Here is a 16724-nt window from a genome sequence, read left to right as displayed (position 1 = left end):
TGTCTAACTCTGAAAGCTGTGTAGGTTTGCTTGAAGGCTTTGCTGTATCAAACGAAAGGCTATTCCAACCCATACGAAGCCGGCTCCGCTCGCTGGTATTTTAATTAATAAATAACCCAAGCAAGAAAGGCCTATCTTCCTCTGTATGGTTTCTTTCCCCAGTCATGAATGTCTGTGTGTCTGTCTGTACTGGCTTTAAAAAATAGATATGTACTTATGATGGCACACCACAGTTGATGTTTTTCCGATGTCTGTTTCATATTTTTTGTGGCATATTAATAGGCAATTTGTCAAAGCTGACAATGTTGCTCCACACCTATATGAAGAAAGTGGTCTATAATGGCCAGAATTGTATTGGCTGGTCATCTAAGGCCAACCTCCATTCTCAAGTAGCCTGCTTGCTAATGAGTGTGTGTTTAATTTCCTTGTATGAACCTCGCTCACAGAGCCTACAGGGGAATCTTCTTATATATACCTTTTCCCTGAATCAGCTGTTGTCAAAAGGTGATTAATTCTGAATTTTTCTTAATGTCTTGGACTTTAGTCATGCGCCTAATGTGCAAGCTTTACATGTGATGAGTGACAGTGGGAATGAACATGCTAGCTCTGCCCACTCTGTCATTGCCCTCTACATATGGAAGATGATGAGAACAGGAGGGCAACATTCTTTACATCAGAACCACCAGATCTCTCTTCTTGATGCCTAAGTGAAGTGCAGGGTTTCCTGAAGCTGCCAAAACGTCTGAAAGCTTTCTGCTGTTGGGGGCCCATTTTATAAAATATCATCTTCCTTTTATTTAATTAACTGACAGGGCAATGGCTAGTTGGGGAATGCTGGGAGCTGTAGGGCTTTTTTCTGTCTAAACATGCATAGGATTGCGCCCAAGGCAGTTAACAACAAAAATGTTGTTGTGTTTTTCAAGGGCAACTCCACATAGAGTGAATTACAGTAGTCTCTGTGGGAGAAAACTAAGGCATGTGTCATTATGGTGCAGGAACAGACATAGTTGGAAGCCTAAGCTGAGTGAATACAACGCCATCCAAGACAGTCTGAGATGCTATTTCCTGATCACATTCTTAGAGACCAGGAGCACTTCTGTCATATCTTGGTTAAGCCTCCGTTTGTTAGCTCACATCTAGTACTTTCTTGATCTCAGTAAAGGATTTCAGGACTTCCAAAGCCTCCCTTGGAGTCAGTCACAAAGGGAAGACAGAACTGGATGTCATCAGGATACTGGAGGCACCAAATCCCAACACAAAACAATCAAGCCCAACTATGGCCCCTAATAGTACATTGAACACTAGCCAGAAATTATCTTATATGGTGGAATTTATCAAGGGCTTTTTCAATAAAGATCTCATAACAGAATCCTTAATTTCTATTATTACTTCTGAGTGTGCCACATACTCCTGAGGTTTGCCTTAAGAGCGCTTGCAGTAGAGCATTCAGTGTTGTACCACCCACCCCCGGAATGCTTTACCAATTGACATTCAACAAGCTCCCACAGATGTCTTCGTAACACTCATCCCTTTACAGAGGCTTTCCCTGAAGTGTGTCCCAGCCAGCTATGGTTTGTAGCTCACAACAGAGTGTGAGGTTTTATTCTTGATGAATTCGTAATGTATTGTTTTTATTGTTATATTCATTGATGCTTTATGTCATTTTATTTATGTTCACTGCTTTGATACCTTTGTGGAGAGTGGTATATAAATTTGAATATTTATTTATTTGAAAATGAAATATGGACTCCGATTTCTTTTTTAAAATAAACCATGTTTTTCTTTATCTTTTTAACTAATTTCATGTTTAATTGCAAGGATATGCCTTGATTTTCATCTTGGTCTAGTCATGCTAACTGTAGGGTTATGCTATTTAATACTGAGAAATTGACAGTTTTGGTTTTCTTTTCATAAGGGAATGAAGGTGTTTCTGGCAGACTGGTGAACTGGCAGAGAGGTGGGAGCTATTACGACTGTTGTAAGTTTTGGACCTTTGGTAGGAAATTGGCTGGAGTACAAGGTTGAGGTGGTGGGGAGACCCACTTGCCCCCATTCTCGTAACAACTTACCACTAGCTCTGAGCTTGTTTGAAAAGTTTCAATGTATGAAGAGTAATGTTGGTCATCCATTTGGTTCAGTATTGCTGTCATGCAGGCCACAAAATGACTCTAAAGAGAAAAGTAACAATATTAATATGCACATCTAGGTTGAGCTACATGAGGAAGCAGATCTAATTTCTATTATGTGGCACCAAAATATACTTAAAATGACTAGAAAGTCAGATATGTAAAATCAACACATGCCAAGTATCTGGTGGCAGGAAAGGAAATAAATGCTTCTGGTGGTGCTGCATAAACTGCAATTTACCAAGGTTTGCGCCATTCAAAATGAGTAGCTTGTTGAAAAACTGAGTGTTTGTTACAACATATATTCATAATTCAACGCAGACATGTTTAAAATTATTTTTAAAATCCCTTCAATAGATGTAAATTCTTGAGATATTTTTGTAGAGTAATTATTTTAAGAGAAAACTATTTCCCTAGAGATCTTTTGAATGATTCCACAACATTAATTGACAGTGTCTCACCCAGAGGGGAAAAAAAATCCCTACTTGTGTAATTCCTTTAAATGCATTTAAATTTTAAATTGTCTACTGGATATCACTGCAGCTGATTTGGCAGGAAAAAGAAGCTGGGTGGCACAAAATGAAAATAAAAGAAAAAGCTAAGTCATCTAAAAATTAGCCAGGTAGCAAACTTGATGGAAAATTAGATCCTTTCAAAGACAGAGACAGGGGTGAATAAACTCTGATGGAGTCCATAGGTTTTCTGGAAGTTTACTTTTACAGACAATCTTTTAAGGGCACAGTCCTATGGAGATATGACAGAAAAAAGTCCTACAACTCCTACAGGATGGCTGGCTGGAGAATGCTGGGAGTTGTAGGACTTTTTTCTGTCTAAATATGCATAGGATTGAGTCCTAAATTTCCAAAGGCTATGATTTGTATTCCTAATACATCCTGTGTGACATGCTACTCACTTCAATTTCAGCCTCATCTGTTCGTTTGGAGGGTTTGTTTTTGTAAAAAGTCCTTTAAACTGCAGCTCGCAAGCTGACCAAACTGAAACCAAAGATTCTTACTTCTCTAATTACTAGATTTAGAACAAATTTCATATTTCTTCTAGCTACACATAAAAACAAAATTAATGGGATTTAAATACTAATGAAAATGTCTTGTTGCTAGAATTCCAGGATTTTTTATACTTACGCATACACACATGTACTCTCACTCTCGTTCTTGTTCTCCCCCCCCCCTCTCACACACACACACACACACAATTAGCTTTTTGATAATTATTGGAAGTAATGAGAAAAATCCGTCCATTATTCATCCATCATATTGGCTTCATATGAAACTTATTAGATCAGCGTACAGGTCCTTCCAATGATTCCTCAATCCTCCCAGCCAGATGTGCATTTCATAAATACAACTTGCCTGAGAAATCTGATTTCACCTTATGATTTGTTTATATGACAAATACAGCAAGGTCACACGCATCACTGTGTAAACTATCTGCAGTTTGACGTACCCAACCATTTTGTCTACCACTTAAAACAAGAAAAGAAGCCTCTTTAACTTCAGGTTACAGCCACTAGAGGTCTTTTTTACTTTCATATGGTAGCTTCTATTCAGTTGGTGCTGCTTTTTTTTTTATTTATTCCTACGTGAGCAGACCCAGTACACTTCTGGCATATAAACAGTGAAAATTGCAAGATAAATGATAACTTATTCCTGTTTTTGGAGTAACATTTGTGCTACTCAGAGCTTTGGCTATCTGTGGGAGTCTAAAAGGAAATATTTCCAGAAGGTAATCCCAGATCTTTCAGGTAAGGATTTCTGTGGCTTTTGTTACTGATGCTCTTCTCAATAGGAAACACTTCTGTTTTGTTTTTCCTTCTATAGTAGTTTACTTTTAGGAGGCAAATGTTCCAAAGTGCATGTGTGTGAGAGAGAAAGAGAGAGTGTCAGCTGCCTGCCCAAAACAGCAAGCTAAAAATTGTAATTGTTTTGAGACCAGCGTTGTTATTCAAATGTCCTGATTTTATTACTAGTAGAAACTGGAGGAGTCATTGCTGGTAGAAACTGGAAAATCTTATATGTGTAAGAATGCTTTTTAAGTCTGATGTCTTTAATGATATTTGAAAGATTTGGAGAATATTCCAGCCTCTCTCCATCCCCAGATGATTTTCAGTAACCTCTTGCGGCGTAAGCAGCATCTTTAATAGCCTTTGGTAGAGGTACCGTTGAACAGAATCAGAACTATTTTAGAATTGTTAAGCTCTATGAGAAAGCTAACACTTAAAATCCAACTAGCTGTGGTTTGCAGCATTGTACTTTCATTGTAGCCCTGCATGTGTGCACAGACTTACCAACTGCAAATACGAACAGTGTGAACTGACAGATGACATGCTTTGTTTCTTGAAAACAGTTCTGCTGCCAGTGGCTAAAATTATGGTTCTTCTACCCAGTTTTGAGTCACTGATTAATGGGTGTTTGAGATGGGACAAATTAGTAGTAGGGTTGTGCTAAAAAGACTTACTTCTACATGCCAAGGCTGTACAACGACTTAACTTTATAATCAACTGACCCTTACTTTTATTTTTTTCTGTCTGAGAGATTCCTAAAACTACAATTAACCATCCTCTACTGAGTTCTTAAATTTACCCCTAACATCCTCACTTTCATCCAGAGACAAGCAATATCATGAGCAGATTTCAATATAGTATGACTTCCAAGTTACCCAGAAAGTACTGAAATATATACATATATATTCAAAACACTGAAACTTAAGTGTACTTCAGAACTGCACAAATCAAGCAGTAAACTAGGAAATGGAAGAACGTGAATCTACAATGTGAAAGAACATTAGACACAAGATAGGATAACTGGATGCCCAAACACTACAGGAAACACCTCTACCACAGCACCTTTTCAGTTTCTCATTAATATTTATATCCAAGAATGAAGGCACTTCTGCAAACACAGCCACTAATCAGTCCTGATGTACATACACTGTGTTGTGGTTATTTAAAGCAAAAACAAACAAAAACACTTTAGCCACAGGAATGAGGATTTTGATACAAATAAGCAAAATAGATAAATAAATAAATAAATAAATATCTAGGAGCAAAGGAGACGAAGTTGTTTAAGCGGAATCTTGACATGTCATTTCAGCTATGCTTTGCCTTGTTAAAAATGTATCTAATGAATCACCACACTGATATGCATGATTGAAACTAGGTCAAACATGTGTAAAAATAAGTGTAATCACAGCAAACACTTGACTGATGAGGGAGTACTTAACAGAATGTTAAGAGGAAGAAATCTGTTTGGAAGACATGATGCTATTACCAATATATGCAATCAATAATGTGCAAAATTTAATGACTGCATGCACAGCGACGTCTCACCATCTGACTGAGACTATAAACTCTAAGCAAAACAACATCCATTAACCAAATTGGCTGACAATATCTGAAAAGATGAAATACTGCCAGATGTAAATGACAAGGTAGATGTTCCTCAGTTTATATCTACTAGCATGATATAAAAGATGAAACAGGGTGTCAAAGGAAAATGAGATACTCCTTTAGTAAACGTTCAAAGCCCTCAGATAGCAAAGGAATTGTGATAAGATAATTCATTAGACTTTGAAAAATAGTAATAAAACTGCCTGGACTTAACACATCTACTGTGAAGTGTCAGCTACAGGAAAATAACATTATATAGAATTTAAAATAAAATAAATAGGTAGTGACAACGTATTCATATGGTGAAAGTCTACATGGCTTGGAAGACTTATAAGAACAGATGACTAATCATGTATGCCATAATCTCTAGGAGTTTGATATGCAATTCTAAAAGACTGCTGGGGGTGGGGTACCGTAGGGTTCTACAAAAAGAGATGGCAAACTTCTGTACCTAGCAACCAACTCTCATCATACTTTACAACACCAGATGGTGACAGGTTGCCGTAGTAACTTCAAATAACATATAAAAGCTATATAAATAAAAGAAAAGCTCTAAAAAAAGGGGGGAGAGTTGGGACAGTGTGTGAATAATAAAGCCATTTGTTAACACTGATCTAGTACTCGTTGACCACTAACACATTTAACCTTTGGTACCCTTATCCACCCATTTGTGACTCTAATAGTGCTGTGGACATCTTGTCCAACCCCACAGCACACACACACAAACACACCAAATTGAAAACAAGTGTCGTACTTTGCTAGTGGGAGGGTTATAGTCATGGGAGGGGGGGGCTCCACAAATGTACATGCAAGTTCACAGATCTGTGAACATGGAGTAGAGCTAACCTGGGATATTGGACATCAGGGATTCCCCCGCATGCACACAATCAGTGAGGGGGGCAGATCTACCTGTGAAAAAGAATCAAGCTGCACACATCTCATATACAAAGCTACAACCAACGTTATATGAGCAGACATCAGTTCACACAATAGCCCCTCTCTCATGGGCCCTGAAATCTGACCTGGAGAATTCCCCAACCTCTGCAGAGCAGATATTAGGTTGAGTGCAGCGGGGCTACAGGGGGAAGGGGGAATTCATTCCACTAGCAAATGTCATTCTGCTGGTGGTCAGACACCATTGGATGCAAACCATAACAATGACTACGCGCAAAAGTTCAAGTGAGCCAGAGGTTATGATATCTGGGGCCCACAATCTACAGTTTGGGTTATACAGCTTTGACATTGTGCTTGATGAAAATGTGTATTAGTTATTTAGTTGTTGTTGTTATTTATATAGATCTATCAGCATACATGGGCTTTACCCTGCCCTAAGGAATTTATAATCTGTTTCCATCATTTAGAAAGGTATTTATAAATTAACTGCAACAATTTATCATCTGAGGCATTACATTTCTATTACAGATGACTAAAGGTGCAATCCTATGCATGTTTGGATGCAACACGTCACAGAGAAAAAAGTCCTACAACTCCCAGCATTCCCCAGCAAAGGAATTTTTCGGTCTAAATACACATCGTATTGTGCCCTGAGACGTATGCCAATATTTTCAGCTATGAACTGAAAAACAGGAGGCAAGCGCACTATTTCCCAATTTATTACATACATCAATAAATACTAATCATCATAATTTTGCATTGGCAAAGTTGCAAAATGAATCTAGAATGGTGACTTCCTTAATTAGCAATTTTAGATCTTAAATAAAAGTGACGTGTTGCATCCAGACTTATAGTATAATCCTATACATGTCTACTCAACAGTAAACCCATTGAGTTCAGTAGAACTTACTTTCTAGTAAGTGTATATAGGATTACAGGCTGTTAATCGCACATAGTTTCCATTGAAATCAATGAGATAAGTTAGTCTTCACATTTTCCTGGGAGCAAGCCCTATTAAACATAGTGGGGCTTACTTTCCAGTAAACAAACATACATAATATTGTGCTATTAGTCATGACTTAACTAAAGTCCCATTGATTTTGGGGGGAACTAATTGCAACTAACTTTGTCTGGATCCTGTCCATTGAAAACAATATATCCCTTTGCCTATGCAATCATCTGGCTAGAGAAACTAAGAACATCCATGCAATGTGAATTGTGCAAAAACCTGGTTTGTGCGCATTGTCTCTAAATTACAGGGTCTGGGCCAGCTTTCCCCAACTTGGTGCCTCCCAGATGTTTTGGACTTCAGCTCCCAGAAGCCCCTGCCAGCATGGCCAGTGCTCAGGAATGCTGGAGGGTAGGCCAAAACATCTGAAAGGCACCAGGGTGGGGAAGATTGATCACTCATATTTGTCTCCGCTTAATGGCATAATAATCAACTCTATCACTTTCAAGAAATTTGAGATTTTTTATATGTATGCCTCATGTCTTGTAGTTCATTGGAGCTGTCTTCTTGTCTTTCATAGATGACTGGAGAGTAGCCCAGGTTGCCCCATTTGCACATATTACTGACAGCTTCTGGTTTTAGATTCACATGTCAGCTTTGCTCTTGGCCCTGTATTTGCTATGCATTCCAGGGACATCTAGCAGAATTCGAGAGGATAAAATCTACCTGCTGGATTCGTTTAATGGGAAACATAACATATATAATTTGGAACCGATATGAAAAGGTAGTAGTAGCAGCTTGTGTTCTGAGGTTTAAAAAGGCTGCTCTGGGTTATAAAATTATGGTGCTTTCTTCCAATGCTGTATCTCCCTAGTAACCAAAATATTACGGCAAGCAATTGCTTTCATATTGTTATACTCACTGGGGCCCAAACCATTGTTAGATGAACGTTTCCAGCTCTTAACAAAAAATTGCATTTCCCAGGTCTTTTGGAAATTCTTTGAATGTTCTGGCATAGCTTACTTGCCTCCCCAATGTTTTCTCAAATGGAAAATGTTAAATAAATAACGCTTATTAACTGATTGTTGCCACTCATTCAGCCATGCTCTTAATTCCAATATGAAATAGAACAGATAATTCCCCTTCAAATGTTATAGCAAGGGTGATGAATCTTTTTCACCCTGAGCACCAAATTGCAAAATGTGGGTGGGTCCAAATGTGATTATCACCATTTTAAGTCTACTCATAAGTATCTGGACAAGGCTTCCGCATAGCTATTCATACATAAGCAGGACTGAATCACTCAGCAACACACCGCAGTTCTGTGCAGCATCTCTCCTGCCTGCAAAATGTACAGCTCAAAATATTTTCTCCAGTCAGTGACTAAAGCAAAAGAAGCTTGCCAGGGATACAGACACACACCTCCAGCCAGCTCAGAAGGAGGTTCTCAATCTCTGCGTTAGTGGGTATACTCGTAGCAAGATGTCTTTATGTGGTGCAGACAATACCCACAACTTCCAAGAGATATTTATTGTTTGGCCTATACTTCTTCAAACCAGTCAGTAGTCATTGTTATGTATTCACAGGAGTCACTGTTAAAGAAGAGTTTCCACATGTAGCAAGAAGACATACATGGATATGGTAGTCCATTGCTCTTTGATAGTTGGCACCTATGCCATTCTGTTAGTAGATGCATACAGAAACTGTCACATTACAATTAAAAATGGGAAGCAGCCATTAGATCCTCTAGTTTGTCCTATCAAGACCTCCATTACAGAACTATATATTTATTACAGTGTTGATGGCAAGAATCAAGAGGACCAAAGCAAGAAAGTACCTTTGAATAAAGAAGGTTTGGCAATTGCTTGGCTTCAGTTTGATCTGAGTCCTACAGTCAGGGCCACAAATATTGGAACAAGGATAACTGTTTTGGCAGTTGGCCTCCGTACACCACCACATTGAAGTTGAAAGGAAACACACCCAGATGGGAGTGAAGTCAGGACTTTCAGCTGTAAAGCAAGGGGTATGACAAAAGTGGGGCACTAACCATTCAGGAAGTACAGCCAGTGGCATACACACACACCCATCGTTGGTGGTTCATAAGTAATGGAACAAACCACCATCATTTCAAACTGAAGGATCGCCTTTAATACCTGGATGAAAATCCTTTGCAGTCAAAGACTGACTGAGTCTGGAACCTACGGATATGACCAAATGCCAAGTTTCCTCCCTCAAGATGCTTTGCCTGGCCTTTACTGCAGCTGCCTTCAGCTGCTGCTTGTTTGTGGTAGGGATGTCAGAGAATTCCGCCATGGATCTCGGGGAGGCAAAATGCCAGCGCATTCGGCCCCCCGAAATCAGTGGTGGAACGGTCTGCCACCCCCCCCCCGCCACCCCTGGGACGGGACTTACCTTGAGCAGATCTTCCTGGCGGCAGCGGCGGCTCCGGCGGCGGTGCGGCGGCAGTGGCGGCCAGTCTTCTGACCGGCTGCCGCCGCTGCCATTTCCAGTTAAAAAAAACAAAAAAGTGATAGGCTACGTAAATGTTTACGTAGCCTATCATGGCTAGATTTTTAAAAAACACTGTGATAGGCTACGTAAATGTTTACGTAGCCTATCACGGCTGATTTAAAAGAAAAAAAACTACGCGTACGCAAATGGCGGCATCCATGCGCGCCGCCATTTGTGTTCCTTATTTTTGCCGTCTTAGTCTACGTAAATGTTTACATAGACTAAGACGTGCCAAAATAAGGAACTCAAATGGTGGCGCCCATGGGCGCCGCCATTTGCGTACGCGCATTTTTTTTTCTTTTAAATCAGCCATGATAGGCTACGTAAACATTTACGTAGCCTATCACGGCTGACTGCAGGGACGCAAACGGCGGCAGCTACGGCTGCCGCCAGTTGCGTCCCTGCTAGCCAGCAGCCGGATGTCCGGCTGCTGGCGGAGCCGGCCGGCGGCTCCGCAGAATCCCTGCGGAGAGGAGCTGGCCGGCCAGAATTTCGGGGGGGAGGGACGGAGCGCCTCACCCCCCGGCCAGAATTTCAGGGGGGAGGGACGGAGCGCCTCCCCCCCACCACGAATGTCACCCTTCGAAAAGGTAAGTGACTTTCGTACATCCCTAGTTTGTGGGTCTTTCTGCCTTCAGTCTTGTCTTCAGTAAGTGAAAAGCATGCTCTATTGGGTTAAGATCAGGTGACTGGCTTTGCCATTGAAGAACATCCCACTTCTTTCCTTTGAGAAACTCTGGGGTAGCTTTTGCTGTATCGTTTGGGTCATTATCGATCTGCAATATGAAGCGGCCCTGGCGTTCTATCAGTTTGGCAGCATTTGGCTGATTCTGAGCAGAAAGTATAGCCCTATACACTTCAGAATTCATCCTGCTGCTTTTATCATCAGTCAGGTCATCAATAAACACCAGTGACCCGGTTCCATTGGCAGCCATACATGCCCATGCCATAACACTGCCTCCACCATGTTTGACAGATGATGTGGTATGCTTTGGATCATGAGCTGTTCCTTTCCTTCTCCATACTTTTCTCTTCCCATCATTTTGGTACAAGTTAATCTTGGTTTCATCAGTCCAAAGAATTTTATTCCAGAACTGGGCAGGCTTTTTTAGGTGTTTGCTGGCAAAGGCTAATCTGGCCTTTCTGTTCTTGAGCATTACCAGTGGTTTGCACCTTGTTGTGAAGCTTCTGTATTTACTTTCATAAAGCCGTCTCTTGACTGTATGTTGACAATGACATGCCTATCTCCTCAAGAGCGTTCTTGACCTGGCTAGATGTTGTGAGAGGGTTCTTCTTCACCATGAGCAGAATTCTGCGGTCATCCACTTTAGTTGTCTTCCGTGGTCTTCCAGGCCTTTTGCTGTTGCTGAGCTTGCCAATTAATTCCTTCTTTTTCAGGATGTTCCAAACTGTTGTGTTGGCCACTCCCACTGTTTTTGCTATCTCTCTGATGGGTTTATGTTGTTTCCTCAGCCTAATGATGGTCTCCTTCACTCGCATGGACACCTCTTTGGACCTCATGTTGGGAGTTCCAGTGAACAGCTACCAAATGCAAATGTAACACTCAGAACCACCTCCAGGCCTTTTATCTGCTTGATTGGTCATGGGGTACCCAGGAAACAGGCCACACCTGGCTAGGGATGTCAGAGAATTCCGCGACGGATCTCGGTGAGGCTGAATGCCAGTGCATTCGGCCCCCCGAAATCCATCGCAGAACGGCATGCCACCCCCCCGCCCCCCGTGGATCCCCCCCCCCGGGACGAGACTTAACTGGGGTGGATGTTTCAGACGGCGGCAGCTCCAGCAGTGGCTTTGGCGGCGGCGGCGGCTGGTCTTCCGACCGGCTGCCACCGCCGCCATTTGCAGTCTGTGTTTTTTTCTCCCCCCCCCCCAATAGATGTGATAGGCTACGTAAAGACTTACGTAGCCTATCACGTCTGGGTAAAAAAAAAAAAAAATGCGTACGCAAATGGCGGCAGCTACGGCCACCGCCATTTGCGTTCCTTATTTTTTCGCCATCTTAGTCTACGTAAATATTTACGTAGACTAAGACGAAGACAAGAAAGGGGAATGCAAATAGCACCCAGTATGCTATTTGTGTTCCCCTTTCTTTTCTTCGTCTTAGTATATGTAAATATTCACGTAGACTAAGACGGCGAAAAGAAAGGGGAACGTAAATGGCGGCCACCGTAGCCGCCGCCATTTGCGTACGTGTTTTGTTTTGTTTTTTAACCCAGAACCCTCCGCGGATGGAAATCTGGCTGCGGACGGACCTGGCCTGGGCCTGGCCAGCTGCTCCACGGAGCTGCCGCGGAGCACAGCCGGCCGTCGAGGATTCCGGGGGGGTGGACCGGATCGCCTCCCCTCCCGTTGAGGATTCCAGAGGGAGGGACGGAACGCCTCCCCCCCACCATGAACAGAATCCGCGAAAAGTTAAGTGACTTTCGTACTTCCCTACACCTGGCCATGCAGCCGCTTGTCAGCCATTTGTTCCATTACTTATGAGCCACCAACGATGGGTGTGTGTGTGTGCCACTGGCTGTACTGCCTGAATGGTTAGTGCCCCACTTTTGTCAAACGCCTTGAATTACAGCTGAAAGTCCTGACTTCGCTCCCATCTGGGTGTGTTTCCTTTCAACTTCAATGTGGTGGTGTACAGAGGCCAACTGCCAAAACAGTTATCCTTGTTCCAATATTTCTGGCCCTGACTGTATATCCAAGACCATGTGCTGAACTCAAGTTGACTTCTAGTCCTCTGCTGTAACTGCAGGATTTAGAGGTATTTTTTAGTGGTTGTGATAGAGTACCAAGGATCAGCTCATCATGAGTTCCACTAAGGATGCTGGGGGAATTCTGTCTTTGCTGATTCCTATACAAAAGACCTGATCTTGGACTAATGTGTGGATCAGAAGTTAGCTATCCACCTACTTCTGCACTTCTTCTAACGTTGTAACATATCTCTTGGCAATGTAGATGCATCAGCACTTGCATTCAAATACAAATTCTGCAATGAGTTTTAAAAATTGCAGATTAAATGAAGAAATGGAACAGAATTATGGATATAAACATGCAAAAAATGACACAGACTGGAAACAGACAAGAGTTGCCCATTCCTAAATTCAGTATAGGGTATTGGCATTTATGTGAGTCCTTCAACCTATGGAAATGCAACTAAACATCAGCCATGATTTTGCAGAATAGAGAGCATGAACGAGATTGAACTGACGACCAGATGAATGCTCAGCACAAAAGCAAAGGCCTTGAAAGAATCTTCTACTGATCCCTCTAAATTAAGTGCAAGAGTATTAGTCTATCAGAATACTTAAAACAAAAAATCCTTCAAAGGAACCGTAGTAAACTATAGAATCCTTTAATGGCACCACAGTACCATTTACCATAATTTTAATTTCCTGTATTGTATTCACTCAAACTAGAGGCCATAGAAGGTACATGTGCACATATATTCCAATGCACTTGTGTATATCTGTGTTCTCTTACTATATTTCCACTGCAAGTGTCCATAGGTTTAGTTCATTTAAAAGCAGAGACAGAAGGGGGTGAATCCCAGGGAAAGGAGGAAATCAAATCATAACGGAAGGCAGAATAGCAATCAAAAGCAGCTCTTCTCTGAAGAGAGACATTTTCTCCCTTAGAGGATTCCTTGGCATTCAAAGAAATTTCCAGTCATGTTGATCTATTGTTTTCTGCACTGTTCCCTACGGATGCTAATTTTCATGAACAAATAAACAAGAATTACGAAAACCAACTACTGCAGAGACAGGAACTTGTAAAGCTCATTGTCATAGCTTGGGGAAAGTGTTTAAGGATACAATCCTATGCATATTTAGACAGAAAAGGGTCCTATGACTCCCAGCACTCCTCAGCCAGCTAGCTGGGGAATGCTGGGAGTTTTAGGACTTTTTTTCTGTCTAAACATGTATAGCATTGCACTCTAAAGCTACAATCCTATCACACTTACTTTTGCTTCATGAGTTTAGCACAATTAATTTTTGAGGAAACGTGCACAGGATCAGGCTGTACTTCTTAAGATGGCCCACCTTCAAGAGTGGCTATCATCAGTATCTTGGAATTGTACTATAATGTTATAGGTTTATCCAAGCTGGCAAATTTTGTGACTTGCCTCTATGTGGCTGTGCTTGGCGTTTGACCAAATATGTTTTGCTTGTTGCTCATGACAGCACAAGGAATCTGTTCTGCTGATGGTCTGGCTGCTGGCCAATGAAAGTGAAGCTCAGTTCCAGTACAATGGAGATACTTCAGGAGGTGGTTCATCTGATTTGGGAGTTCTGCATGTGTCAAATATATATGTTGTCCTACACCTTCGTCCAGAATCAAAAGAACTGTGAAACTAGTCCTGAGAACTGAAAGGCTGCTTTCAGTTCTTTTATTTTTTTCAAACATTAGTCCCCACACTACAAAGCAAAACTGTGATATTGACAGTTTATTTTGGGAGAGTGAGTATATTGTTTTGCTCAGCCTTAGAATATGTCTGCTGTAGTTGAACCAACACTGGTCTAGGAAGGTTCATAATCCTGTCTGTGTGTGTGTGTGCGCACGTGCGCGTGTGTGTAATATGTGGTTTGGTTTACTTATTCGAATGAGATGAGGCCATGTGCCCTGTAGAGGCACCCTTTATGAAGCACGCATCATCTCTGCTTTTGGCATGTGATAGTCTGAAACATGTAGATTCATCCATGGGGATATGAACGGTCCTGACTTGTAGCATAGGACTGGACTTGATAGACTTTTGCTTCTTAAACTCTAAGAGAACAGACACCCCCATACTCCCATTTGCAAGATTAAACATAAAGCCCACAAAAACCAGGATAGCAACTAACAATCCAAAACAGAGGTTCACTGCAAGGAAGCCAGAAATTGCGCTCATAGGTAATGACAGAAAATCACTGAGGTCATCGGAGGGCTCACTCCTAGCGGCTCCACATGGCCCTGTTGGAGTCCACCAGGAGAAGAGCCTTCTACATAGCAGCCCCCTCTCTTTGGAATTCCCTGCCCCTGGAGATCAGGCAGGCACCAACACTGCATTGTTTCTGGTGCTGAGAACAGCAGTCTTCCAGAAGGCATCCCTTAATTGACCAGTTATGGTTTTTATTAGCATTGTGTTTTTGAACAAGTGCAATTTTAACGTGGTGTGTTATGCTCTTACTGTTTTATCTTCGGTGTTCACTGCTCCAAAATCTGTTCTAGATATCGAGCAATATGTAAATAAATAAATAAATAGAAGCCTAATTTAGCAGGCACTTTGCAACCATTCATGTATTTCAAGATGCGTCTGACAGACTAGCATCAACACTTACAAAATCATATGAGGAGAACCAAGACCTAGTTTGACCTTCCAGCCTTAAAATAGGGTTTTTTTCTGGATTGAGAAAGAGAGAGATGGAAGGAGCCAGAGGCTGGAAAGCTTTAAATCCAATCGGACAAACAACAGCAGGAGATTCCAAGGTGTACCTGACTAGAACGAAGGGGTCTAGCCTCATCATTAATGCCTCCTTTTTTTTCCTGCCATACAATCTGTCCCTATAGATTTGTGCAATAGCTCCTAGACATTAGAACAAGACAGAAGTGAGCAAGTGAAGGCATAGATCTTTTAGGTAATTTGTTTCAAGAAAACTTACACCTCTAGCCAAGGGGAAAAAAAATACACAGTACTCTTAATGGATTCACTGGGTTACTACAGCAAACAACTGCAATACAAATACCATTTCATTGACTTTGAAGTTTTGGAGCCCACAATTACATTTTATTAGTGAACCAAGCAATAAATGTGCAAAGTGAGTGTTCATCAATATATTTCTGTTTGCATCAGGGACAATCAACATGTTATATTACTATTAAAGAAGTGTATTTTTTGCAAAGTATAAAGCCAGTAATTACTACATGACAGTTAATGAAATGATATGAATTTTTTAATTCCAAAGATTTTCAAACTGCACCACTCAAAATACTCAGCAACACTCTATTAATGCATGTTCTATAGAACAGCCTTTTTTGAATTGCTCTTTTTATATGGAAATGCAAAGTGGAATTTTGATGTTAAATTATTTTTTAATCTGCTTTCACTTCAGTAAGAGAATCCCACAGTGCTGTGGCTTCTATTGCCAGTTCCATTGGTGACTTGCCACTGATGACCAGGTGAATGGCTAATTACAAGCCTACTACTCGCATGAATAGATACCTAAATGTATACTGTGTCAACCACATTTGTCTTTATAAATCCTGATAACTCTTATTACTGCTGACACCAAACAGATCATCGGTTCTAGGGTATTTCAGCAACAGTAGCGATAAAGAGGAATCATCATAATTTGAAGAAAATAAATAGTATTATACAGGAAAAGTGGAAAGAATAATGTTGCAAAACAGTAACATACACTCTGGCATGCAGTATGCATTACACAAATGGAATTGGCAGGGCAACCCTCTGCTTTTAATCTTTTGAAAAGAGTCTGGGCTTTTCAGTAGCATTATGCAGAGATTAAAATTAAATTTATTGAGCAGAGTTCCTTCTGTGATTTAGGAGGATGCCCTTCCCAAAAAGATTATCTTGCAGAATGCTTGACAGAAGGTACGACCAACTTTTATCACTGAAGGACAGCTTTTCATTTCCTGTAAGGTGCTGCACAATGGACACTGGTTTTAGCAAGTCCTGAATATGGAATTTCAGTGAAATCTGTTACTTCCACCATCCTTAGGGCCAGCTCATGACGCTTTGCATTCCAGAATCTCTTGCTATGTCATATGCCATAGAGGATGCTGCAGTAGACCCAACATTTGTGCTAAAGCTGCTAAAGCCAAC

The 16724-nt window shown here is 41.1% G+C and overlaps 1 protein-coding gene across 1 annotated transcript in view; it reads right to left on the bottom strand.

Moving 5' to 3' along the window:
• DOCK2 (dedicator of cytokinesis 2) overlaps positions 1-16724 on the bottom strand; it is a 409918-nt gene that overhangs the window by 153723 nt on the left and 239471 nt on the right. Inside the window, 1 exon segment of the mRNA XM_084838639.1 lies at positions 2070-2168. Coding sequence (XP_084694765.1) covers positions 2070-2168 — 99 coding nt within the window.

The sequence above is a fragment of the Heloderma suspectum genome, chromosome 2 (genome assembly GCF_057233095.1).
Source record: "Heloderma suspectum isolate Gila_16-S chromosome 2, 16-S_ref, whole genome shotgun sequence".
Classification (NCBI taxonomy): Eukaryota; Metazoa; Chordata; class Lepidosauria; order Squamata; family Helodermatidae; genus Heloderma; species Heloderma suspectum.
Note: the sequence above shows the minus strand (reverse complement) of the source record. Positions and strands in the feature narration are given on the sequence as shown.